This window comes from Talpa occidentalis, unplaced genomic scaffold (genome assembly GCF_014898055.3).
Source record: "Talpa occidentalis isolate TD23 unplaced genomic scaffold, MPIMG_talOcc4v2.1 talOcc4.8, whole genome shotgun sequence".
NCBI classification, from domain to species: Eukaryota; Metazoa; Chordata; class Mammalia; order Eulipotyphla; family Talpidae; genus Talpa; species Talpa occidentalis.
In genome coordinates, this window is record NW_023605194.1 from 10,812,593 (window position 1) to 10,840,447 (window position 27,855).

Consider the following 27,855-nt stretch of genomic DNA (forward strand, 5'->3'; position numbering starts at 1 on the left):
ATCGAAGTGCCTACCTGGCTGTGGGGTTCACTTGTCTGCAGAGGGCAAGGGGCTGCCTATGAGCACTAGCGCAGTCTTGTGAGCAAACCCTCTGGAAGCAGACAGACTAGGGGTTCGTGCCTATTTTTTTTTTTTTTTTAATTTCCTTTTTCAGTTGTGTGACTTTGGGCAAGCTGTTTAACCTCTGTAAGCCTCAGTTTCTTCAACTATGTGGTGGCAATAATAAAGCTCACTTCACAGGGTTATTGGAAGCAAATGAAAGGCAGTGCCCAGACAGCCCTTCTCACCGCTCCTGGCTGGTGAGGGGGGCTCCACCGTGCTGGGTGCCAAGAGACTGAGAAAACGATTTCTAAGATAACTGGAGCAGAAGGTCTCCAAACGCCAGGCTGAATCTGCTGTTCAAGGAAGAAATAAGTCTTGTCGAAAGCAGAAGCAATAATAACAAATCTTCTAGAGTGTTCCCTCAAGAAACTTGGGGGAGACTTGGACACGAACCGTGGCTGAGATTTCAGTGAAAATCGAAGGTTTCAGGGAAAACCGATTTCCTCAGGGGACGGCCAGGGAGTGTTGGGTGTGTTGTGACGCTGGAGGGCCAGATGGCCAAAGGTAAAAGACACAACGTGGTGCTCGGTGCTGACGCCTCAGGGCAGAGTCGGAGCCACAGCTGACTGCCCTATGAGTAGATGCCACCCCCCCAGGGCTGCCACCGGCCGTGCGGGTCCAAACACCCGGGGCTCCCAGATTTGTGCAGGTGCCCCTAGAAACCCCAGTCCCTCTCAGAGCGCCTGGAGCGAGGGCGCAGGGAGACCTGGGCTCGGGTGGAAGGCCACCAGCAGAGGTTTCCACGCGCCCTCCTGTGCGCAGTCGGCAGCTGCTGCCCAGAAGTGTTGCAAAAAGGTGGGAGCAAGTCCCGAGGAGCCGGGGACCAGCGCGAGGTGAAGGCTGGGTGCCTCCCACCCTCACCTCCTCCTCGCCCCTCGGGGAGGGCCGGGCAAACAGCGCGACGGCCCGCGGTGAGGCGGGCGGCGCTCTAAGCCGGTCTGCGGCTCGGGGCTCCTCAGTCTCCTCCTCCGGGCAGTGGGTCCGCGGCCGGGGTTGGGAGAGCGCGCCCGTAGCCCCGCCCGGGCCCGCCCCTCGGCGCGGCCGCCCCCAGGTTTGGCCTCGCCCGGGTCTCTCCGGCTCTCGCCGCCCAGGGGCGCGGGCGCGTGGAGCTGCCGGGGCGGAGCGGGGCGCGGGGCGCGCTCGGAGCGCAGCGCCGACTGTCTGCCCGGGTCCTCCCGGAGTTCCCCGCGGGGGCGGAGGCCGGGGCTCGGGGCGCCGCGGCCGCGCGGGGAGGTCCAGCAGCGCCCGTGACTTCACGGGGAGGGGCGAGGCGGCCGCCCCGCGCGCAGAGCCGAGCCCCCGAGCGCAGCGCCGCCGCGGAGTCGCCGGGCGAGGAGCGCGCGCCGTCGCCCCCATGGAGCGGTACAAAGGTGAGGACGCGCGTCCCCCCGGGGCTCACCCACGCTCCTCCCGCCCAGGGCCGCGCCCGGGAGGCGGGTTGGGGCCGGCGGGGGCGTCGGGCGTCGGGCTGGGGCTCAGGTGAGAAGAGCCGGCTGCTCTTGTCCAGACCGGACCTGGCGCACAGACCCGGGATCGCCGCGCCGCCGGCCAGCGACTCCCGGGGGGCGACCGCGGTCCCGGCCCTTCACCCTCCCTGGCGTCGAGAGCGGGGTGGGCGCGCGAGGCTTCTCACCTGTTGGAGAAAGGGCGCGCTTGGTGACAGCACCCCACCCCCGCCGCCAGCCCTGCCGCCCGGGAAAGTGGCCGGGGTCGATTAGGTCGGGTGGAAATCGTGAGCACCGCTTGGGGCGAGGGGTGTGTTGCTGGGTCCCCGCTCCAGGGCGCCCCCGGAGTGGACGGTTTCCCGCAGACCCCGGGTGGCGCCTCCGCGCGCTGCGCGCTTGGGCGCTGGGGTGGGCGCGCAGCTCGGCTCCCGGCTGGGTCCCGGGCCCTGGTCTCCTCCAGGGGAAGGCAGAGGGTGCCGAGATTGGGGCCGGGAGAGGTGACCAGCAGGTGGAGCGCGTGGAGGCGTCCGGGCGCGAGAGCTTAGCCCAGAGCGCAGCTGGGCTGGTTTGGGGGTGGGCGGGGGCGAGAAGGCTGGGTTGGGGAGCCCGGGTGCGGGGAGCCCCGGGAGCCGGCTGCGGGCCTCGCGTTGTAGATCTTTGCAAAAGGAGTTTGGGAAAGTCTCTTGCTCTTTCTTGTCCCCGACTCCTCTCTGCCAAACCTGCGAGAGGAAATACTGTTTCTAAATTTGTTTTCCCCTGGGAGAGAGTGCTAGAGCCTGCTCAGATTCCCAAGGAATCTTCCTCCCAGTGGTTTCTCATTTCTGAAATGAACCCAAAGGGACCTTTTGGGACCGGTTTTGATTTCCTAAATGCGTCCTGCCTTTTGAAAGTTCCCTCTTGCCTTTTTTTTTTTTCCTCCTCATTTGGGTAAAGGTGAGGTTTCACCTTTCATTTGGTTTCACCTGGTTAAAGGTGAGGGAGAAAGGCCTACATCCTAGACTGGCTTCGTGTGTAAAGGAAAGGACTTTGCCGGGAACGTAGCAGCTGCCGGGACAGAGTTAAATTGGTTGGCAACCTATAGTGTCTTTCTGAGCCCTCCCTGCAGCCTCCCCCATGTTTCTAACCCTGGGTGGGTATTTTGGTCTCAGATTCTGTTGGGATCACGTCAGTTTTCTGCCTGAATGACTGAATGCCCCCTTATGTGGTCTCAGAACACTTAAGGAAGCCACTGTCCCCTTGTAAAATGGAAGTTTGGGCCTCCCTCCTGCACTCTGGCCCCTCTGCCCTCCAGGAGGCACCCTCACAGGGAATCCATAGTTGCCTTCTGGCCAGAAGTGTTGGCCTCTGGCTTTCCTTCCAGCTCACGTCAGCCATTGCTGCAGGGAAGGGGGAGTCAGCTCCTGGTGGCAGGGCTAGGTCCCAAGCTACTTTCTTAAATCAGCATATAAATCTATGTTAGGGTAAATGATAACATTTGGGGCTCTTTTTTTCCCCAAATGTCCAGTTGTCAGAAGGTTTTAGAATTAATAGGTTGTCTTGGCCCTAGACTTGAGAAAGTCTTCTTAGAGATCCTTTTCTCTTGGGAGTTTAAAATCCTTGCTCTCCTTGAAGATCACTTAGGGGCTTTTTGCCAACTGAAAGAGCTTCCAGTTCAGAGTGCTTACGTTTTTGATAACACATGTATCATGTAAATTACAGACAGAAAGTGATAAGTTTGAGGATTATCTGGATAGCAGCAGCTAACCCATCTCGTCTTTGAGTTTTTGGATCCAAAGTTCCATTTCAAGTCTCACTAGTGAGTCCTGCTTACACTTTTACTATACCTTTCAGTTGAGGAATTTGGGGAGCCCATATGTCAAATTCCCCTTTCTTTTGAGCAGTGGGTGACTTGTGCTTCAAACAAGAACAATTGGTCTGTGCCATGTGAAGCCTGCCGGCCTCAATCTGATGAACCAGGGGCACTAACTAGAATCTGTAATCTCTTGCTCATTAGAGATCAGGGCTTTTTTTTTTTTTGGAGAGGGGTTGATTTTTAAGGTAAGATTAAAAATTGTGGAGTGACTCTGTACAGTGGTTTTAATGACAAAGTTGAACGGAAAAGCAAGATTTACTTGGGTTCTCAAGGTATGTAAAGAAGTCGTCTTATTATTTGGGATGCGTTTCAGAATTGTGATTTAAGCACCTGAACCTGTGTTTCTAAATGTCCTGTTTTGAGCTTTTCTTCTGCCAGATATATAAATTGGCTCACCAGGGTCTCCAGATTTTCAAACTATTTTCTCTAATTTATAAATCGTGTAAAACAATGACTGTAGAACTTGTTTTCGATACTCAACCTGTTTATTACGTATTTTACACCCTCCAGAACCAGCCTATTATTTTTAGTATATGTGCTGCCGAAGCGAGCACAGCAGCCTATTATTTTTAGGTTCTAGGCTGATTTTCCACTGTTTTGTAGGATGTAAAGAGATGTCTGCAACCAAAGGATTTAATATCACCTGATGGCTAAGCAGAAACATTTTCAGATGTTCTACCCACCCCTTCCACGCCATTCACTAAGCAACTGTGACTCTTAAGCAAAAATGAGGTGGGAATTAAGGGGAAGGATTATGTGGGTGCCTTTCCAGAGAGATGGAAGTTTTTAAATTGAGGTAATGTTAGTAACAATTCTGTATATGATTTAGGAGAGTAGGGTCACACCTCTTCAGATGTATGTTACCATACCACACCCACCATTAGAACAACCATAGTCCTCCACCATAGTCATCTGGACAACCCCCCTTTTGTGTTTCCTGCCCCCACCACCCACTCCAGTAGCCACAGTTCTGCAGTCATATTTCTAGGGCTTGCTTGGTTTAGTTCTTTCCTGTTCTTTTGTTTATTCTGCATATGAGAGAAATTATCCAATATTTATCAATCCCCTTCTGGCTTTTTGTTTAGCATAATACCTCTCTGGTTCCATGCAAAATTGTTGCAGATGGTTTCATTTCATCACTTTTTATGGTTGAGTACTATTCCATCATGTGGATATACCATAACTTCTTTACTCACCTATCATTGGCACTTAGGTCGTTTCCATAATTTGGCCACTGTAAATAGTGCTGCAGTGATCATAGGCTTGCATATGTCCCCTTGATTTAGTGTTTGTGCATTCTGTGGACAAATATGGAATGAAATTGCTAGATCATGTGGTAGATCTATTTTTAATATTTTGAGGAATCTCCATATTGTTTTCCATAGGGACTGGAACATCTACATTCCCACCAGCAGTGCATGAGGGTTCCTTTTACTACACACCCTAGTGAACATTTGTTGTTTTTGGTCTTTTTAATATGGGTCATCCTTATGGGAGTGAGGTGGTAGAGAAATGGAGCTTTTATGAGAGTTGTCATAAAAAGTGATGGTACAGTTGTTGTATCTTGTATGTGAATCTCTTTGGTGTTGTCTAAGCAGTGCTAACATCTGAGGGTGCCTTGAAAAGGTTCCCATCCTTGGGTGTTTACGCACTTATGACTCATAAAGGCATTCTTGGATCCCTGTGCATGAGCCCATTGGCTGAACTCACACCATGTGGTCCAGGATTCTCGTTCCTACTGCTCTTCCAGCTGGTGAGTGTGTCCAGGGCCAAATGTGACTGACCTACTATCTGTGGATCACACTTGGAATGTCCATTTGGAAGCTTCCTAAATTGCGTCATGCTTGGAGCCAAACAGGCACAGCTGAGATCTTCACTTTAATTTGGATGACAATAATTGGTTGAGAGTATGAAGTATCCTTTCCCCATGTGCTTTTGTCTCTGCGTCTGATCCAGATTCCAGGAGGGAGAACTTAGTTCTAGGGAACTGGAAGGTGGAGATGAGCTAAGAAGAACCACGCCAGTAAAAATACTTGAAAGCTTCTATGGGAATCCTGAGATCTGTGATCAGGGAAGGTCTGAAAAAGAAAAACAAATTAAAAGAGATTGATGTTCATTTCACCTTCAGAAGAATCACCTGTATTCTTTGATTTTCCTTGCCTGGGAGCTCAGGTTTTTCCCTGCTTAAGTTCTGCCTCAGGCAGCGGTGCTTAACCTTTGCCACACCTGGGAACCATAGGGGCGGTTTAAAAAATAAAGGGGTATAGGCCTCACTCAGGACATTGAGATCTGGTTAGTTGGGGCTTTGTTCAGGCCTTGTAGTCTTTATAAAAGTCTCCAGGTAATTTTAATGTGCCGATGAGTTGAGAACCATTGAAAAAAGAGAAGTCATATCCACGCCTTCATCACCTGAAACATCCAAAGCCAGTGTAGAGTGAAACTGACACCGCCTCCCAGTCACGTGATGCCCTTTAACCAAATCTTGTGAAATTTGCAGAAATCTAATGTCATTCACCCTAAGCCATGTGAGGCTGTGGGAACAGTCGTCAACATGATGCTTCAGAATCCTAAGCTCTGGGTTTGCTCTGTATTGTACTTGACCCTGAGTCCTCTTGACTTTGAAGTTCTTTGTGTGGGAGCCCTTGATACTTTGGCAATGAAATGGTCTCTAACAGAAATAGTGGCCGAAAGGCCAGCGCGGGAGGGAAATTCTGCTCGGGACCCTTCCTCTCTTCTGAAGGGGCAGAGATTCTGGGAACCAGGCTGGTTCCCAGCACAATTAAAGGACCAGGAGGGCCAAGGCTCTTCAAAGCTTAGGAAGCGCTGCCAGTTTCTTCCAAATCCCTTTACTGATGGGAAATGTTTCTCTAAAGACTGCTGTCATTCAGAGAAGGGGGCCTCTCCCCCAGCCAGGCCGGGTGGTGTGTCTGTCCAAGCCCAGGCTTGGGAACCGGAGACCCATGCTGCTCTGTTTCCTTGGGCTCAGAGTCACCGAGCGCCCCAGGCCTCAGTTTCCCCATTGAGGAATTAGCCTGGGGGAGTGTGTCTGCATCTGACTCTGCACGCACATCTGTGACGGTTGCTTTGTGGTCACTGAGGAATCTTTGGAGGGAGGATGTGTCTTGAGAGGAAAATGAAGGCGGGAGAGTGGGGAGCCCAGCGGAGGTCAGTTTGGGATTGTGAGTCTTATAAATACACCAATTTCCTGTTGAGAGCTGGAAAGCAGCAGACTTAGTGGGAAAGGGAATGCCATTGCCCCCCATGGGGTGGGGGTGGGGTAGTTTCTCAAGGACTTTTGTGTGAGCCTGTCTCCACAGATTGTTAGGGAAGCCCAGAGTCCCCTCTGTAACACTGGATGACTCACCCTCACCCCCACTTGAGAGACAGGTCAACAGAGACCTAAAGAGATGAAGCACTTACCCCAGTCAGGAACAGGATGCAAAATCCCAAAGAATTGAGTTTCCTGTTCTAATAACAGTGTACTTAGAAAGAAGTCCTCAAAGCAACTTCAGATGCCTTCTTATGGGTGTCCCTTCAGCCAGGAAGGGACTGGCTACTTAATGAAACACTTGAGTCTTTTGGACCTAGCTGATGTGCCTCCTCTTCCATGAAGTCTCCCTAGATTCCCTCTGCTCCCTTACTGCTCGAAGTCGAGCCTCACCCGTGCTTGGCCCATCATTGGTGCTCGACACATGTTTGTTGAGTTAATGTCATGTTGTCTCATAATTACTAAATGTATATATGTCTTTTACTGTTAGACTGAAGTCCTTCCAGATAGTGGTCTTGTCTGTCTTCTAAGTGTCCCTGTCTCCAGCCCTGGTGAGCTGCCAAGCATAAAGTAGCTGCCGGGAACATGGCTGAGGAATGAGTGAATGAATGAATTCCAGGCTACAGGAGCACATGGTTTCCCATGCTCTGGCCTCGAGAACAGACCTGGTCCACCAAGGAAAATGAAGCACCATCTCAAGGCTAAATTCCAGAAATGGAGAGGCCGTTGCATGGGGGCCACCCTGGGCTTTCCCGACTCGAGCCGTGTTTCTGTCTGTTCCAGCACAGGGGTGTTGCTGCCTGGTGGTACAGAGAAGGATCCTGCAGGTTTCTGCTTGTGAGTATGAGCCTGCCTGTGCCCCTGCAGCACCTCCCCTGACCGCCAGGGCTTCTGAGGGCACAGATCTGCCTCTGCCTATGCTCTAGAACCAAGACTGAGGGATCTCATGGAGCAGGGCATGGCCTGGGCACTCAGGGGCTCGGGGTTCTAATCTGGCCTTCACCACTAACTTGCTGTGCGACCTTGGGCAAGTCAATTAATCACTCTGGGCCTTGTTTCCTCATCTGTGCAAGTGAGGATAATGTTACTAACCTGCCTCACAGGCCGCTTGGTGAAATAACATGGAAGAGCTACTGGTAAATAGCTTTGAGAAGGGGTGATGGTAAACTGATTCCAGGGAACAGAGAACTAAAACCTCTGATGTGTTTCTGACGCCACTGCTTCCTGCCTTCTTGTGGAAGCAGGCAGGGTCCTCACAGTTTACGTGGGCACCCATTATACCCATGGCATGCTTTCTAGGCTGCTGGGAGCACTAAGTTGGGGTTACTCAGTCCACTTGTGGGTTCCCTTGCTTCTCAGAGACAGCCCCCAGGATCCCCCTCTATGTCGCCTGGAATGGAGACGGACAAGACTCCTCAAGTCTCCTGGAGACCACATCCTGGCCCTGCCTCACTTTTCTCTGATGCTCCAGAAAATTTCTGTAGGAGAGATCCCTAGTTTGCAATGAGAACTGGGAGCTCCTGCCTAGTTTTCTGTTCCCTGGCCCCTATCTTCTCCCTCGCTCATCTGGGCACAAACCAACCAAAACCCCATTGAGAGAAGGAGTGGAGAGGTGCAGAGCCCACCCCAAGAGCCAGCCTCACCTGGTCACGCTGCTCCGGACCAGGCGAAGGCAGGATAATTCCCTGGGCATGTTCATGCCCGCCTGGTCTCTCTGTGGGTCTAAACATGCGGGCAGAGTGGGGAGGACACCCACCCACCCCACAGTGGCCCTGCTTGCTGTTTTCTAAACACTCCTGACTTCTCTTCTGCCCCGGGCCCCTTCCTGTGACTTCAAAGGCAGCCGCTGGTCTGGTGGAGCAAGATGGGCCCTGCATAGGGGCTCAGGCCCCACTTTGCAAATTGGCTGTTAGCTCCCAGGCGGCAACCTGCCGAGGCTAGAAGGAATGTGAGCCTGGGGAACCTGGAACTCTGCCGGGTGGGGGAGGGGAGCTATCCCTGCTGAGTGACCAACCTCCCTGTTTGCCTGGGACTTTCCTGGTTTCACCACTGAAAGTCCCATGGCCCAGGACACCCTCATCCTGGGTGGACAGAGATCGTGGCTCACCCTATTCTCAGGCTTCAGCTTTATTAAAAGACCCTAAGTCAAGAATTCGGGTTCTCCAAATTCATCTTCAAGCAAAGATGAATTCCAACCAGTCCTTTTATCTTTTGGACAAGGAAAGTCCAAGGTCTACTAATCAGGAGGGACACTTACCAGCGTGCTAGTGAAAGAAGCCAGACTCAAAAGCCTGCACACTGTGTAGTCACTTCTGTGACTTTCTGGCATAACTGGAGAGAAAGAAAGCAGGTCTTTAGTTTTGAGGCTGGGGACAGAGTGACCCCCAAAAGGGATGAGGGAAATTTCTGGAATGACTGAAATCTTTATCGCATCTCCCTCTGTGGCGGAGGTGATCCAGTTCCAGGTATTTGTGAAAACGTAGAACTGTGTTGTTAAGAGGGCAGCTTGCCTCCCCTGTGGTAAATTACCATCCCGAGAACCGAGTTTAAGATAAACCCGAGAGTTGGTGGTGCTGTGGTATTTGATGTCGAATCCCTCGAGTGGGTTGTTAGGCCGTCACTGCTTGTAAATAGAATCCGAGGTCTCGCTGTGGTCATGTCTGCTGTGACCTGCAGGTATTGACGTACAGACGAAGAGGTTGAAGAATTTTGGTACGATACAGGGCCTCCCCGGTGGCAGTGGTGCAGCAGGTTGAGTGCAGTGCTGTGGAGCTGTCCGTAGCCTCTGCAGCATTGGTTCGATTCCCAGCTGGCCAGGGAGATACCCACATGGCACGGCAGATCTCTCCTGTCTCGCCTGCTGCTCGCCTCTGCAGTGTTTTCAGTTCATCTGCCTGTTCTGCTTCCTGCTCTGTCTCTGGTGAATCCTCTCACCTTCCTGCACCTCTGGCCTGTACCCCAGTTCTTGTATAAATAAATAAATCTTAAAAAAAAAAAGAATTTAGGTACAAAACAAAAGATGGAGGCCTCATATGCCACACAGCATCCTCCATGCAAGGCTCTTCTTGACTAGGTGCATACAATGCATTGGTGAAAACCCTCCCTCTTTTTAGAGAGCGGAAAGGCAGTTTCCCTGAAGCCCCAGCGGCGGATGAGCACAGGAGGGTGATGGGACATAGAAGCCTCAGCTCTGGCCCCAGCCTGGGAACGCTGCAGCCACGCACACATGGATCTAATGTATTGAGACTGGGCAGCCTTCTTGCAAGTCTTTTTGTTCCACCAATAAAGTTATTGAGCTGGAACTGAGTGCCCGAGTCAGCACCGTAATTCTTCCTGGCTGGCTTTTTGTTTTCGGCGCTCCTGCTTGTCTGCGCTAGCTGGGGTTGCTATCAGGCGGGAGAACCCATGAGTTAGCAAAAACGGTGTACCTGTCCCACATGATGTAAGGAATGGCGTGTCTTGTTTCCAGCCTGGGAGAAGTCTGGTGATGCAAGGGCAGACGCACCAGCCCTGGCTGAACCAGTCTGGGAGACAGGATGTGGAATTTTACAGGAATGAAGGGGGATCTATGTGGTGGTCCAGTGCACCCCGAAGATTCTGGTGATTCCATTTTTAAACAATCAACCCATGTCAAGTTGGCTTGTTCTTCAGATGAACTTTGACTCTGATTCTGGGAGCTGGAGCTGTGCCTTTCCACCTCCAGTACAGGCTCTGGGAAGACTGTAGAGCTGTCCACGAGGACCAGATGGGCCCAGATCACGTTCAACCGTGAATAACACTGGGTTGCAACTCATGGGTCAACTCTTCCTGCTCACAGGTGTATTGTTACCCAATATGGCAGGTGTGTTGCACCTGTTCTTGGGGGTTGTCAGGAAGAATTACAGAATAGCTGGTGCATTCTTTGGTTTTCATCATCTTGACTTAGTTGGGGGGTTGGGGGTAGGGGAGGGAGAGGCAGGAAATGTTTTTTTTTGGGGGGGGGGCATGTTTGAAGGGAAGCTGCCTTGTTGCAGGGCAGGCCTGCTGTGGCTGGACCACCTAGGAAGGGCCAGGCTGAGGCAGCCCAAGAGCTCACTTCTGGTTTGAGGCGAGGATGGGAGGCTCGAGAGGAGAAGCTGGGTGTGGGCGAGTGGGGAAATTCCAGAAGCTTCCTCACCTGAGTGCAGGTTGTTGCCACCATCTAAGGGCCCCCCTGGCTCGCTGGTCCTCTTTTGGGTTCTGGAGACTGTCTTAGCCTTCCAGTTAGACCAGCAAGTGGGAATCTTGCCATTTCCTTCTATCCTCCACCCTCTCTTTTCTTCTCCCCCAGTTTTTACACAACAGGATTTATTCATATGAACTGTATTCAAGTCCCCAGATGGGGGGAGAAAAAAAGATTGTGTTGAAAGAGCTTATTGTCTGGTGATTTCACTGACTTCTTTTATTGAATACCCACAATCCTAGACCATATTGAGCTGATTTACTAAAATTCAAATGTGGTCCTTTTGGAGGGAATTCTCTAGCATGCTCGGTATTCCTGACATCGGGGCTGGGACTTATTGGGTGACAAGTATATTTGGGGTATCTTGTCTCCCTCTTCATGGTCTCCTAGGGCAAATATTCTCAGCTATGGTCCCAGACTCCTGGTGAGGCTGAGAGAGAGGGTCACCACCCTGCTGTCCTTTGTATCTTCGGGCCTTTGTGGCATTCCCCCTCCAGCGCATTCTTTGAAGGAAGATGGGTATCACCGCTATGGTGGATGGTTAACAGAGGCCTCCTGTCACTTGTGCTTGGCAGTTCCCTGCACAACTGGAAGGAAATCAAGGGTGGTGATCTTGCACGGAAGCAGCAAGTACACAAAACCTCACACCAACGGCACAAAGGCTCAAGGCAGTGAGGCTGGCCCGAGAGAGAACAGCAGGGTTGGACTTCATGCCTTTTAGCTTATTTTAGAGATGGGGGCCCCCTTCTTTGATGTGACCAGAATTGTGGCCAAAGATTGTGGTGTAGGAGGTCAAGCATGGTTATAGGATGACCACAGCCCTGTTGCACTGAGAAAGCTCAGTGTCTGTAGCCCTTGGCGGTCTCTAGAGACAACCATGGAAGGCACTTGGGCTGGGTGAGGCTTGTGTCCTATGGAGATGCTAATTCAAGTCAGTAACAACCCAGATGCTCCGGAAGTTAGTCTGTGGCAAAGGCAGGTTGGGTTCTCAACAAAAACATCACGCACAAGTGTCAGTGTCTTGGGTGAACACGGGGTCACACCAACTCCTACACAGACAGTGTTTTTCTCTCTCCTCCCCCGCCCCTTCCTGCACTTTTCTTAACACTTTCTCATTCTTTTCACCCTGCATTTCCCTTCAGGTCTCCTGCTCTGAAGTGTCGGAAAGTGATTTCCACTGAGAACCTGAGGCCAGCCAGGTTCTCTGGGTAGAGAAGAGAGGGTCCCCTGGGGCCTGGGCTCTGCGCACCTCAGGCTCCCATTTCCTGGAGCCAGGCCTCCCAGGAGGAGCTGATCACCTCAGAGTCGGGGGAAATGAGGCTTGCTCTCAGCCAGAGGAGCAGCATCTCCTTCCCTCCTGGAAGAGGAGCTGTGACTGAAAATCTGTTCAGTGTAGCCCCTGCTGCCTCGTGAGGCCTTGGAGGTGTCGTGCCCCACGGCTGCTGGATAGGAGGCCGCCGTCCCTGCCCTCACAGCCCGGCTGCTTGCTGACCTTGTCAACCATCCTGCTGGCCTGTGCACATCAGCATCAGGGTGCTCTCAGGACAGGGGGCTCCTCTCTTTGAGGGCCCTTCATCAGCCCTGTGATGCACTAGGGTTCCTCCCCCTCAGCCCCAAGCTCCCTGGGAGTGAGCCTTGGAGGAGGGCATGTGTCCGCACAGGGGGAGCATGAGAACATTGCCACAGTTTGGATAAAAGTTCCAAACATGAAGGCTCCACATTGACTAAAATAATTTTTTCCCATTGACCTCCCGGCTTCTCAGCGGGCAGGCGTCCATCCCCGCCCAGCTGATGTTGGTTTGCTGTATGTAACTGTAAACAGCTTGGGCTGGGAGCAAATCTCTGAGAGTTATGGGATCCAGGTGTTGCTCCCGGCTTTCCATGGCCGGTTCCCTCAAGAGTGGGCAAGCTACTTTGTTTCCAGAGAGCGAATTTCATCTTTGGAGAGCAAATGTTCTGGCACCGCCACCTCCCATGGGGTGTAAAGGCCCAAGGCTGAAAGAGACTTTGGGGACTCTATTGGTCGATCTCTTGCATGCGGGTTTTGCTTCTCTGACTTCAAGAGCTGTCAAGGGTGCAGGGAGTCCCTAAAATGGTGATGTTGACATTAAGCATAAACCCACAGCCCACATTGTCTGTGTGAGGCCATGGGGCTCCCTAATCAGGGTGAGACAGTGGGCTCTGGTTAGTTTTAGCCTCTTTCTCTGGTGCAGCTGAACTCCTGGCCTGGCCTGGCAGGTGGAAGGGTGTGGGGGTGGCTTTGGGAGCTCAGTGGCCTCCCCTTACAAGAATCACATGTCATCAGAGCAAGTGGTCACAGGGATTTGGGTGGGGAGCACCTTTTGAAGTTGGAGAAATGTGGGGAGCACCAACCTCAGGCCATCTAACTCCTCTTTGCATCCTTGTAACCCTCAACTGAGCTGGTGGAGCCCAGAAGGAAGAAACCATACAGGCCCTCCAATTCACAGGAGTAATTAGGTGTCAGGTGACAATCCCCACCCCCCCACTTTCTTGAAATTTCCTAATGCTCTGGCATGATAAGGTGACTGTCCTAAGATAGCATTTCTTTTTCTGCCTTGGAGAGGCTGAGGCCTTAGAGAGACCGGAGATTGGCCAGAGATTGTTCTGTTGGGCTGGAGTCCCTCCCAGGTTCCAGGCTTATCTTTGGAGGCTTACTCAGCCTTCACACTTGGACCCCTTTGAAGCCCTTAGCCCTCACTGCGCTTTGCACAGCCCCCTCCTGGGCCTACCCTCTTGGCTGCCATGTGTCTGCCGTATAGATTTCTTCCCTGGCTGGAAAAAATAAGGCAATCACATAGCTCAGAGCAAAATGGTCCTGCCAATGACTTTTTCTTCCCCCTTGAAAATTGCCATTATTGAGCATGCAAATGGCTTAGAGTCAGCAAACAGCTGACTGGCAGAGATCACGGTAGGGTCTTGGGGAATATTCTGCATTGTCACTAGTGATGTTATTCGTCATGTTTCTGGCACCAGCACATTGTTGCTGAGAACTTCCAAGGCAAAAGCAGCAGTGAGAGCCGCTCCCACCAGAGGCCAGGGAGGGACGTCGTCATCTCAGGACAATGAAGACCTGTCCGAGAGCTGCCTCTTTTCTCTCTTGATGAACTTGGATGCTCCTGAATCCCTTTCTTTCTAGAATATTTGTGTGGGTTTCTTGGAAACTTGCATACACTGCTTTTATAGCTGAGGTAAGGCCAGAGGTCTTCCTTGAGCGCAGGTGGTGTGGAGGGCGACTCCCCAGTGGCTGGGGGGAGAACAGGGACACGTGCTGTTCCTTGTCCTGCACCAGAGAAATCATGAGCTCCTCTGGACACGGCCCCTTCCTCCTTGTCCAGCCTGTGGCCAAGCTGGATTCCTGTGGTTCCCCAAATCGGGCTTTCACAGGTGCTGTTCCATTGGCCTGGAATACCCTCCCTTTAGGGCTGCTGGCAAGTTTTATCTGCCAAGGTCTATCAGCGAGACTCCTTGCCCCCTGAAGCCTTTAACCCCTCACTATATCTTGCACAACCCTCCATGACCATGGTCATTGCATCCGTGTTACAGCTGATGGATGGTCCATCTTCCCCAGAGCCTGTGAGCTCTGGCAGCGCCAAAAGCCATCATTCCTTTCTTGAGTCTACAGTGACTCACCCATGGATGTGATACCTGAGTCAGGTATTAGGGCTGAGGAATGGCCAATGCCCTCAACTGTCTTACAGCTGGATTATATCAGCATTCGAGACTTGAGCTCGCTAGTGACAGTTAATAGGCAGCTAGCAGAAAGAAGAGCTGGATTGACAGTGTCTAAAGCCTTCGAGAGATTAACAGTTAGAATATACAAGGACCTCATGCAAATCACCCAGAAATAGGCAGAAATCTCCATCGAAGAGGAACAGAGGGCAGAGATGGGAGTTGACAGGTGAAGGCACCTCATAACCAACACGCATCTGAAGAAATGCTTGGGCTCAGAGACAAGCCACCACCCAGGAGGCTGGCAGAACCAAGAAGGCTGCAGGATACCATGTGCTCAGCACCTGCAGAAAGGTCTGCAGGGAATAGATTTGAGAATGATCTTTGTGGCATTACCTATGGGTCTGGAGGGCAGACGTGGGCACCATGTCACTTGGGAGAGAGAACAGGTGAAGCCTGCTGGAAGAGGCTCGTCCCAGATTGCACCGCGGCAGAACCAGGGGACTTGATGTTTGCCCAGCCCCAGAGATGGGTCTTTCACACACAGTGCTACCAGGAATTAAGACGCGGTATGGGACATTTGACAATAGTGTTTACAGACTGTTAATCATTCATAACACAGACACATGAACAGAAACACTACCCCGAGGTACAGATAGGAAGGTCATCTCGCTGGGTGGGGAGGGGAACGGGCTATGGGGATGAAAAGGAATTTGCCAGAGTTTCCCATGGTCTATTGTTGATACCAGAAGCCTACAAATCCAGCTTGAAGCAGAATTTTGCCAAATTCAAGTAAGGGCAACCCCGGAAGCTCCAGCAGTGTGTTCTGGAAAGATGGGGGTGGATGGCAAGGGAGACTCCTCATTCCCCGCCCCTTGGGGAGGAGCCAGGGGGAGGCCAAGCTCCTTAGTAATGGCTGCACTATCTGAGACCCCTAGCCTGTGTTTGAATAACAAACCGCACTTACATGTGACTCCAAAGCTTGTGCTTTGTCTGAAGTGCAGTGGTGGTCTGCTATTGTCATGGGGGGAGGGGTGCTCGGACCCCATCCTCTGATAAGCCCGGGAGGGTGGCTCTGACTTCTGCAGTGGTGCCTTTTCAGTCAGCTCCCGCCACTCTGCGGACCTGGTGCATCTTGGGGTCCACTTTGCTAAGTACTGGCCAAGCCAAATCTGGTAGCCGGCGTCCAAATGTTTGTCAGACGAGAGTAGAATGCTTGATTTTGGAGTTGGATTTTTCTAGTAACTGACTGATCAGACATGAAGTCCCAGAGTCCATGTAGCATTGTTACCCCTTTCCACCCCAGAGATGGATTATTCACTCAAAATCGGTGCATCCAAACTCGCTCGACTGGACTGCCTCTTCTGCTGCTTCCTTCCAGGGCCTGTTGGATCTGGACTGACTTGGCCCTGAGCACTCTTTTGTTTCATCTCTGTTTCTACTTGAAATAATAGTTGTTTTCCTTTTTTTAAATTTGTTTTTGAGATTCAAAGGTTATTGTGGTAAAGAGCCATCTGGACCAGGGAGACCAGCGCCCAGTTTTGCCCCCCTGGGGTGTGCTGTGCAAGGCTTCCTGGGTCCAGGGGGCAGGACCTGGAGCTACTTGGGTCTGTGTTCGTGGGCAGAAGAGTTCACGCCTTCGGGTGTGGCACAGTGGGTGGGTGGCAAGTCCAATGTGTGGAAAGCCATGGACCAGAGGTTAAGGTTTGCAGAAAGTGGAAAGACCCCTGTTTGTTTCTCCTGGTTTGACTGTTATGCACCGCGAGCCTTCCACTGACAACTTTCTTCCAGCTGGGCCTCATCTGACTTGATGGACTGAGAGTGCTCAGTACCTGCCTCATATCTGGATCTGCACCCCAATTCCTGGCCCCATAGCATGTTGACACCTCAAGAGATGAGACTATAAAGGTCTTCATTTCTGTTTTCTTGAATTTGACTGTCAGTCCCAGGGCTCTTTCCAGTGAGAAGAATATGGGACTTTGTAATGGACCCACTGGTGTCCTCAGGAGCTCCATTTGCACGAGCTGTCCAGGACTTCAGGTAATAATAGTCCGTAATGCTTTCTGAGCATCCCTCTGTGCCAGGTGTTGGCCAGGTGCTCAGATAAAACTAGGCTCAACAGTAGAGAGATTTTTGCCCTGGCAGAGCCCATGTTCCCAAGGAGGAGAGCAGATTGTGACAAGCACAACCCTACAAAAGGGTCATTTCAGATAGTAACACAAAAAATGAAAACAGAATGCTGTGGGAGTAGCTGAGGGATGGCTCCCCAGTGGCAGCCATGAGAGTGTCTCCGAGGGGATGATACTTGATTTGAGACTGACATGAAGAGGAAGGCACTGCCAGTTAGAGAGCCAGGCTTGAGGGTTCCGGGTAGGAGGAATAGCAGGTGCAGAGTCGCAGAGGTCATTGTGAGGTTGAGTAGTGTAGGCGTAAGGGGTGGGGACAGAGGCTAGTGAGCCGGGAGGGCTGGGCCATGCAGGGAGCTTGGGTTTTTTTGTCAAATCATTTTGCAAGCAGTGAAATTCAGCTTCCCGGCCCCCAACAATGTGTCCACTGCCTCCTACAGATGGGTGGTCACCCCCAGATTGACTGCCTTGGATTCTTTTACCTAAAGCACATCCTATAAGAATATTTTTCATTGTCTTTGAAGAGACTGAGGTGCAGCGGACTTCAGGAAGGGCTTCTGAAGTGGGCCGTGGGTGTGGGCTGAGCCCATGTGCACGTAGCTCACTGGCAGTGGCTACAGGGTCATTGGTGGAGATTCCTGAGTGGCAGGCCCCCGGCCTTCTCCCCAGGAAAGCAGCAACTTAACCTCTGAACCCCCTGCCATCTCTGAATTGCTTCTCCTTACAGGAGCCCCTGGGTGGGGCTGTGTTAGCCCACTGTTCAGGTTGTTGGGGACAGGGGCATGGTAGAAAGTGGCAGCGTTTACGTGGAGCTGGTTCGTATCCGGCTTGGACACTTATGACCTCGGGCAATTACTTGTCCTTTCTGACTTTCAGTTTCTTCGTCTGATTGTCCTCTTCTTTGAAGGAGTGTAAAGGCCGAATGACCTCTTCTTGTACTTCCCAGTAGGATCACACGATCAGAGCTCTAAAATGTTAGCTATGAGTTAGGGGAAGGTGGTCGCACTAGACGCTAGGTGCTATTTGCCACGGATCTGCCATGTTTATTTTTGCTTTGTCTTCAGTAATCCTGCAGTGAAGCTGCTATGGGAAGGGGAAGCTGATTTCATGGAGCAGAGTGTTCCCTCTTTCTGAGCCTGCCATTATGAGAACAGTCACTATGAGACACTGTGGGTCCTGTGTCACCCCAGCCCATTTTCCCCATCAGTGATAATCGCTGCTCCACTCAGGCCCTCAGCTTGTTGGGAAATCCATGGGAAACTATGCACAAAAGGGCTTTGAAAACTGAAAAGCTGTAAACATGTAGAAAAGGTGATTATCTGGATCAGGAGTCACGCGGTGGGACCTCCCTGGTGCTGCCACGGTCATTGAGAGTTTGCTGCTTACTAATTCTCACCCCTGGGGTGTTTATGACCAGAAGGTGGGCTCATCTGGGTCATGGGCCCCTGGGCTGGTGGAATCATGTTTAGTCGATGACGGTGAGCCCTCAGCAGCCACAGGGCAGTGCCCACCCGACCTGGACACCAGTGCCGCTGCAGGAGGACATCTGCTTGGGGACATGCGGCTGCTGGGTGAGCTTTGCTCTTTCACCTTGGGTGGCTGCTGCTCAGCCTTGTGGTCAGACCAGGCCCAAGCAGCCCTGGGTACTTGACAGCTGCTGCCTTGGGAGGCCTGGGCTATTAGAGACATTCCCCTCTTGCGTCTCCTGCCTGCCAGCACTGCCTCTGTTTGGGGAGAATTCCCACCTGTCAAGACTGACTTTTCATCCACCCTACTCTGCCATTGCTGACCCCTTCTTGGTATCAAGTGGGCCGGCAAGAGTCAAAAGCAGTTTTGAAGATACTACTACTGGCACCTCTTTTAATTTCAATATATGTTTCGATTTTACTTTCACAAAAGTCCTGGTGAGATGTGTCCAGTCTTGTCGCCAAGGGCCTGTGCCTTTGAGTGTATCCACCAGGCAGCTGCTGGCTGACTAGGAAGCTGTTTCTACCCGAAGGTGGATTTCAGACTCTCAGCTGGGCGTAAGCCTTGCTGCCCAGGGTGTCTGATCAAGACTGTGGCCCTTCTTCGGGTCCATCCCCTGGTGTGTTGTTCTCATCGTATTTAATCCCTAAAGACTCAAGGGATTAGCGTGGCAGTGAGAACCTGAATTGCAGTGTCTGCTGCTACCCCCCCCCCCCTCCATGTACCTATGGCCTCCCTAGGGTTCTGAATACCTCAGGGACTTCTGATAGGAAAAGTATTTCGGAATCTCAGTGACATTCTTGGCATTGCTTTGCTCATGGAGAAGTCCCCTGGAATGCAGAGGCTTGTTCCCTGAGCCCGGCTGGGCTAAGAATGTTAATAAATGCTTCCCGAGCTTTTCTATCAGACACTTTCATCTTATTCCAAGCCTGGAGAATCAAGACAGGGCGTGGGGGCAGGGAGACAGGAATCCAGCAGTTAAATATTATAACCCTTATTCTGTGGAGGGAGGAAATTGAGGCCAAGTATTGAGGCCAGACGCAGCGCAAGCAAAAGCTCAGAGCCAATTGGCAGGATCCAATCCAGCTCCATCAGACTCTAGAACATTCTGCCGCTTGATCTAGCCTGACCCTGCTAGACATGAGCTCCATCCTCAAAAGGCTACAAAGTGACCTGCACCCATGTTTGTCTCAGATGTGGAGGGGTGTGTTGGAACTTCGAGCGGCCATCCAGTCGTCTCAAGCATCTCTTTGGGATGGGAGGAAGATTCCCCAGTGTTGCTCACACCTGAGGCTCGATGGTCTCTGAGGAGAGCCTGGTCTGATGACATCACCTTTCCTAAAAGGGGCTTCTCTGTGTGCCCGAGGTCTAGATGTCCTGTCAGTGTCATGTCCCAGCTGACCCAGCCAGGCCTCTGCTCTTTAAGACCAGGAGCATGTTTCCAGCACTTTGGCCTCCCCATCACACCCACCTCCATCCACTGCCCCACCAGCCAGCTTTCACTGGCCACCCCTGGCCCCAGCTGCTTGTACCCCATGTGGGAGCCGGTCAGCAGTCCCCAGCCCTGCCATGTGTCACTCTCTGTTGCTCTTGTCCCCGTCCTGCCCTCACCGATGATTTTATAGCCTTGAGGATGCACAGCACAGCGTCTGACACACAGGAAGGCCACTGCTTTGTTCCTGGAATTCCCAGGCGGTTCTAGCCAGTTTCCCTGACTGCCTCTTGCAACCAGACCTCGAACCTTTCCTGCTGAGCATATGGACCAGCACAGCTATGGGCACTTGGACCATCAAGAGAGATAAGACGTGGCCCCTGGCCCCGCAGGGGTGGCTCTCTCCACCTGGCATGTCCCCGTGTGGGCCAAGAGGTAGGTGTTTGGCCAAGCGTGCAGGAACCTCACCTGCTGACATCCCCTGGGATGCCTTGCCTGCTCTGTGGTCCGTGGGATGACTGTGGGCCTTGTGGACAGCAGGGAGGTGAGCATTTTCCCCATTTCTTACACTTTGGAAGAAAAGAGAAGTGAGGATCTCCTCACTTGGAAAGTAAATCACATCGCAGGCAACATTCAGCCACACGCCATTCGAGCCCAACAGCTGTCTCTCATTTGCTGGCAAATGTTCCTGGTGATGAATGTCCTCCATCCACGCTCACAGCCGTCCCTAAAGGGAGGCTTTGGACAAGTGTGGGGTGAACAATGGCCCTTCTCAGAGAGCAGAGAGCAGACGCTCCCAATGAAGTTGGTTCATCACTTGGCGCTGGGTCAAGGCCACAGACAAGGTGCCATTGATTCTGCAGGGAAGGCCCCAAATAGCCATGGAGACAGAGCGGCTGAGGGCAGCAAGAAGCAGAGAACAGGGTGGGATTCACGGCTGCCGAGAAAGACCCTGAGTGGTCAGAGTGGAGATTCCGCCTCTCAAAGACTGGCTTCTAGACGCTGACTCACAGAATAATGTTCTCCCTCTTGATGTCTTTGTAAGACCCTCTGCAGGTGATGTAGGACCCTAGGGTTGAGATGCTCTAGTCCTCCTAGGGAGCGCATGTTGCCGCACCCACTGTTTTGAATGAACGAGGGCACCAGAACGGGGCCCCTGGCCCTGGCTGAATCTGTCTGCCTCAGTCTCCCCATAACCAAGTGGGAGGAGATGATTGAGAAAAAAGGTGAGCTGAGAAGTTAGGTAGAGGCAGAGAGGGCTTCTGACCTCAGAACTAGGCTGAAGCTGGGAGCACTGTGGCTCCGAGCACTGTAGCTGGGAGTGTGTGTGTGCCTGCTGGTCCACTCCCCCCAAGGTCTGCTTCTGTTCTCCCTCTGGTTTGCCTTCATGGACTTTCTAGGGCAAAAACATAAGGTCACATTTCCAAGCTGGTAGGGCCCATCTGGGTAAACCGTTTTTGTTCCTTTTTCATTTTCCAGATGGAGTTATTTTAAATAATTTAAAATAGCATAAACAACAACTACACATTTCAAATTGCTATTTCACTCTGTAAGGAGTTCAATGTAGCAATTTCACATCTTTTTTTATAGCAAGTCATACACCCTCATTATGAAATATGCATATGGAGGAGAAATTTATAACATGGAATGTGAAAATCCCTAGAATTCCACCCTCAATGATAATATCAAGGATGTATCCATCCAAGTGTCTTTCTTCCTCTCTGCAGTTTGATCATTTCCCCCCATTTGCTGCCTTTCCCTCTTTCCCTTCCTCCTCTGCCTCTCCTCTCCCTACCTGTGCCCTCCCATTTGCCTCCCATTTTCTCCAAGCCCCATGACATAAAGTATTATAAAGCAAATGGGTGTAGTAAATAGGACACCCCCTCCAGCCTCCTTATGCTCTTTCTTTTGCTGTTTATTAGGCATCCATCAAAAGTAGTCTATGTATAAGCATCCATGCATCCATAATTTTTCCCCTGTTCCCCCAAATGGAGCACCCTTACTGTTCACCTTCTTATTTAAGATGGTTCTTGAAGCTCATTTCTGATAGATCTGCTGCCTTCATTGTAATGCTGCTTAGCATTTCCTTTATGTGGAGAGTGCATTGTTTATAAAATCGTTGAGCATGTAAATTTTCCCCAGGCCTTTGCTATAATGAACAATGCCTCCATGAATTTCCTGGCATGTAGGTTGTTTCAGACCCATGAGGGGTATCCATAGCATTCAATCTCTGAAGTAGAGTTGCTGGGTCAAAGGATATGCCCGTTTAACCATTTGATTAAATGGTGCCAAATTGCTCTCTTGTGAAGTTGTCACACTGTGTACCATTTACATTCACAGATATGTGCAGCCATCACCACAGTAACTTTTAGAATATTTGTAACACCTCACAAAGGAAATAGTATGCTTTAGCAATCACTGCATCCTACTCCATTGTCTCTCTCCCCTACTCTCCAGCCCTAAGCAGCCATTATTTTCTGTCTCTGTTGATTCCCTATTCTGGATTTTCATATGAATGAACTCATAATGTGTAGGTACTTATGACTGGCATATTTAATTTGGCATAAAGTTTACACAGTTTAATCCAAGTTGTATCATTTGGCAGTATTTCATTTCTTTTTATAATGAAGTAATATTCCTTTGTATATAGTTTTACAACACTTAATAACATGATATGATGGCAGTCTCAATAGGCCTGCCATTTAGCCGAGGTGTTTAGTTGGCTATGCCCTGAGATTTTTGTAATTACATCCTGTGATGTTCACACAAGAACAAAATCATCTAATGACTCATATCTTAGAATGTATCCCTATAATCAAACAATACGTGATTGTATATGCATAGATACAACTATGTTGTTTATCCATTCATTTGATGACATATGTCTGTTTTTTTCTGTTCTGGGGTTATTATAAGTGATGCTGTTATAAACATTTGTATACAAGTTTTTGTGTGAACATATGTTTTTGTTTCTCATAGGTGTCTATCTAGGAATCAAATTTCTGGGTTGCGTAATAACTTTTTATAACCATTTGAGGATCTGCCAGACTGTTTTTCTAAAGTCACTGCAATGTTTCACATTCCTACCAGCAATGTTTTCTTCTAGTACTTCTGTGAACTCATTTTTTATATTTTAAGTTTGAACAACCTGAAATTCTTCATAAGGTATGACAGGGTTGTCTAAATGTCTATTTTCTAAGATGGCTACCCCATTACACCAAGAATGTTTTCTAATAATCTTTCTCAATGTCTCTATCATAAACTAAATTACTGTATATTACTACAGTCTATTCTGTACACCCCAGTCTTTTCTGTTCATCTGTTTATCCACTTATATATCATTGTCACATTGCTTAATTTTTGTAGATTTGTGACATGATCCCCCACTCTTTTTTTTTTAAAGATTTTTTTAAAACTATTTATTTATTTATTTACTTATTTATTTATTTATTTATACAAGCACTGGGTACAGTCAGAAGCGCGGGAGGGTGAGAGAATTCACCAGAGCCAGAGTGGGGAGCAGAGCAGGCAGAAGGACCGAAGTACACTGCCGAGGGGAGCAGCGGGTGGCAGGAGAGGTCTGCGCACCATGTGGGACCCTCCTCCGGTGGCCAGGGAGCAGCCAGGGATCGAACCGGCGCTGCAGGGGCTGCGGGCAGCCTTGCAACCCAGCGCTCAACCGCTGCGCCACCGGGGAGGCCCATGACCCCCCCACTCTTAATTTCTTAAAAGCTACTGATCACAAGAATTTAGTAAACACTTATCTTTGTCTGTATATAGTGCAGAGTTAGATATTGTGCAAGGCCAAGTCAACATTCTCCCTGCCACAATTAGCTCTCATTCCCATGCCCTCTATCCAATGCATCATATGAATTATCTTGTATAACTTTACAACTTTATGAGGATAAGTAGATAGAGAACCCTGAAAGACAGGCACATGGAGGGTGGTGGCGGTTAAAAGTTGTGGGTCAAGAACTCTTGGGTGCCTTGTAAATGGAGACACTGTCCAGGGCAGCATGGGGGGAAATTCCACTTCAGGTGAAACCACTGTCTGCTCCCTCATAGCAGAATAGTCAGGGGGAGAGAGCATTTTGAGGAGAGCCCTTTGGAATGGACACCTCTTTGACATAATTCTATCAACCCTGCCACAAAACTGCCCTTAAGAAACCAGACAGTGGAGAAGTAAGGTTGGACTTAGGCTACATATTCCCCCCAGTTTGTGTTACTCAAGATCCTTGGCAAGGATGGAGTTTTGTTTTGTCTCCCCCCGCCCCCAGCAAAAGGATAGCAGAAATATTTGCCACACAAAACATATAAAGCCCCATAGAGTCCCAACCAATGAAATCAACATCTCTGTCCAGGCCGGCTAACTCTCCTGACCTTGGCTGATTTCTGCTCTCCAGAGAATTAAAAGGCAAGGGAACTGATTTACTCAAGGAATAGATCTATTTAACTTTCACTTCCTCAGACTTTATCAAGCACTTGAGGTTGGAGGTTATGGGATTAAGAGAGTCTCATGTAACTGCCCTAGAAGGGTTCACTTTAGGAATGTGGGGTAAACCCACGTGGAGGAAGAAATCTGAAGGATTTTGCCTAGAAATGGCAATAAAATTGCGATCTGAATTGCCTTCATACTTCAGAATGTTTAGCAAAGAAGAAAATAACTGTCTCTTCCTACTTCTCCCTATCATCCCTCCAGAAGACATGGGGAAATTTTTCTAAAATTTTAACTATTCCCCTGGGTGGTAGGTGACTTATTTATTTTTTAATGGGGGAAATAGGATGCTGGGTTGAGTCAGTATGATCTGGCATTGAAGAGCCTATTTTTACTGACTTTACCATGGTTACCGAGGAACTGATAAGGTGTCCCTTCTCCATTTGGTGTGCGTGTTGGTGCAGGCCACAGCAGCGCCAGGGGCTTCCTCACAGTTAGTGAGTCTGGGCTCTTTGTCCCTGAGCCCTTAGTAATGACCAGTGTTGTGTTCTTGGTTTTCCACGGTGCCCAGACTATCCCTGCAGGCCTGGAGATCAAGTTTCCGCTTTCTGGATATCTGGGGTTGTGACATCTTGGGAAGTTGGAAAATGGGCATCCTGACTTCTCCTCCAGGTCCTAGCTTTGATCTCTAAGACATAATTTAATTTCAGGCACCGTTTTAGAAGCAGAGAGGTCTCCAACAATCTAGAATATAGTACCTTTGCAGGAAAAACAAGCCACCTAGCTTCTTGGAGAGAGACTTTCATATTAGAAATTATAGTTCACTGTAATAGAAGGTATTCATTTACATTCTGAACATCCTGACATCTAGGGTTTCAATGAAGACATTAGCAGCACTTTTTTAAAAAATTATTTATTTTATTTTATTCTATTTATTTATACACACGCTGGGTACAGTCAGAAGCGCGGGAGGGTGAGAGAATTCACCAGAGCCAGAGCGGGGAGCAGAGCAGGCAGAAGGACCGAAGTACACTGCTGAGGGGAGCAGCGGGCGGCAGGAGAGGTCTGCGCGCCCTGTGGGACCCTCCTCCGGTGGCCGGGAGCAGCCGGGGATCGAACCGGCGCTGCAGAGGCTGCGGGCAGCCCTGCAACCCAGCGCTCAACCGCTGCGCCACCGGGGAGGCCCTAAAATTTATTTTTATTTATTTTTTAACAACTTGTTCTGACTTTAGCATGTGTTTCAACCTCTCCTGTGCTCCATCCAGGTGTCCATAGAATTATCAACTAGTGAGGCTTATTAAATAATGTGAAAAGTTTAGTAGTATGAGATGGTTTTGCATCTGACTGCAAATTCTAGTTACTTTTCTATGTCCATCCATTGCTAACACTTATTTTAGAAACATGTAGCATTGAAACCAGAATTGTAAACAGCTGCCTTGGGAGTTTCATGAAAACTGTAAACAAGAATGCATCTTCAAGTGGCCCATTTGCAGGTGGTTTTGCTGATGATTTGCACCCTCATTCTGACAACCTCTTCCCTTGCCTTGGGCTCTGATTTTGCTGTGACAGCCCTTCTGACTGGAGAGGCTTTTTGGCAAATAGGGATGTGGCACAGTGGAGGTATGATTCCAGCAAAGACCCAGAAAAGCCACAATTCAGTTTCTTGGGAAGCAACACTGAGAAATGTTCCAGAAGAGCTAGTTGGCTCTACAGACGCCCTCCGACGTGGAGAGGACTCTCAGGGCAGTGGCCCTTTGAAATGGGCCTCTCTCCTTACTCCTCTCTTCTCCCTGAGCTTTGATTCATCACTGTCCTCCTAAATGGAAATTAAGGCATTTGAGGGCAGAAATACCTCTTAATTATTTTTGTATCTGACTATGGGAACTCGGTAAATAGCAACTGATAGTTACTACCATGGAGAAAGCCAGTAACCACTTTAGTCCGTTAATTGTTATTCTGTCAAGACTTTGCAGCCACAGCTGATATTGACCACTGACATAAAAGTTGTAGTTCCTTGATTAAATACACATGGCGAGTAGTATATTGTCACCCCATGTTGAGCACGGTGATGGCTCTTTTCTGAGAAGCACACCATGGTCCTGGCTGGACTTCACCCAGTTTACTAGTTACTAGTAACTACTAGTCTACAAAGCTTTGTGCCACATTGACCCTGGCCTTGGGCCTAGCCTTTCTGAGGCGTGTTCAAAGAGGGATATCTCTGCTAGGCTCTTCAGATAATCTGGTAGAATATTCCCTCTGCTGAACATGTGTGGTAACTCATTTGCTGCAAGAGTTACTGTGAAGTGGACAGCATCACATTTGCTTTTTCAGGGATGTTCGTTGCCTGGGAGCAGTCTGGGGGTAAGAGGGAGGGAAAGAGTGTGAATTAGTAAACTGTGGGCTAAAGGAGATGTTTTATGTGGCCTTGACTTGGAAAATGCTCCCTAGTGATGTTTGAAAACACCAAGCTGAGTGCACTTCGCCTTCCCGGCATTGGGGAGGCAGGTGAGGGATGTGCCAAGCCCAGTCCCTGGGGGTCTGTCAACCACCTCCTTCCCATCCCTCCTGGCTCATGGCTCTGTGGGTGGTGGCTTCTAGGGAGGCCCGAATCTCCAATGGTTTCTCAGTCTCTGGGTGATTCTGCCTGGGTGGTCTTGTATTTTCCCATGTTTCTCTGTTCTTAAGTCTTCAGTATTTCTCTCCCTTGGATAGTGTTGAAGTTGTATGTGTTTCTAATTGAGTGTGGACAGTTCTGGATATTACAAGTTCAGCAATTGCATTATCAGGGTCTGAACTGCTGTGTTATTTCAGCCGGTGTGATGGTTTCAAAATCTCTCCCTGTGGTTCTTGAGTAAGATAATTGTTGTCATCCCCTTCCAAGAGGAGTAATGACTGTAGAAGGTCTTCATTTTGAGTAAAGAAACTCTCTACCCTTGGTTAAAAGGAATTTGCATTTCTCTTACTGTTTCTATGCTAGTCACGTGCTGCCTTAGCAGCAGCCTGGGTATCAAAGTTAGTTCCGTTATTGAACTGTCCTCTAAGTTGAAAGTCCCCAAGTGTAGATAATAGTGTATATAGTGTTTTTATATTGAACTTGCCACCCTCCCCTCCCCCACCAGATCTGAGCACCAGACCGGAGTCATTGTTGATGTGGCCCCTGTTTAGGCAGCAGTGAATAATCATGATCCCTTCTCTGGAAGTTCGCAGTCTCTTGCATCAAATGGAATGTGTTTGGATCCTTTAAAGCAGGTGATTCTGGGGGGTAGGAGTTGTAGGGAAGAGCAATGCAGCCAGGAGCATAATGATTTGTTGCCCTGATTCAAATTTAACATTTTGATATTTGTTCCCCATTAGACGCTTATGGGTCTGAAATATGAAATCAGAAAATTGAAGTCACCTTGCCTTTTTGCACAGGCCACTGACTTCAAGCTAATGGTTTTTACAGGTGAGCGTTTGTGATTCACTTGATGTTAGAGAACATTAACTTGGAATGTTTCGCCAAGGAGGCGAAAATGTTGCCCCTTGTAAAAACAAACCGTTTTCATTCTCATTTGACCTCATTCTCCGTCTCTGTTTATTAAACATTGTATTCAATGATTAGTATTACTTTTTGGATGTTGCGAATAGAAAAATGTATGTGGACGTGTGTTTTTTCTTGTGTAAAGCAGTAGCAGTACATCATATCCTTGGTTTCACTTATGGGTCCATTCTAGAATAGGGGCTAGAAGACTTTTTTGTAAAGGACAGATAGTAAGTAGTTGAGGATGTGTGGCAATGATTCAACTCTGCCTTTGTAGTGTGTAAGCAGCGACAGACAGTTTGCAAACAAACAGGCGC

The 27,855-nt window shown here is 49.8% G+C and overlaps 1 protein-coding gene across 2 annotated transcripts in view; it reads left to right on the plus strand.

The window, feature by feature from the left end:
• Positions 1 to 1,418: 1,418 nt before the first annotated feature.
• The window catches only part of AFAP1L2 (actin filament associated protein 1 like 2), an 87,816-nt gene continuing 61,379 nt past the window's right edge, over positions 1,419 to 27,855 (plus strand). The window contains exons 1-2 of one of the 2 annotated variants that reach the window (XM_037497326.2): positions 1,419 to 1,472; positions 7,451 to 7,504. In XM_037497326.2, coding sequence (XP_037353223.1) covers positions 1,457 to 1,472; positions 7,451 to 7,504 — 70 coding nt within the window. In that variant the 5' untranslated portion in view covers positions 1,419 to 1,456. The remainder of the gene's footprint in view (positions 1,473 to 7,450; positions 7,505 to 27,855) is intronic. The other variant, XM_037497328.2, reaches the window with a different exon arrangement.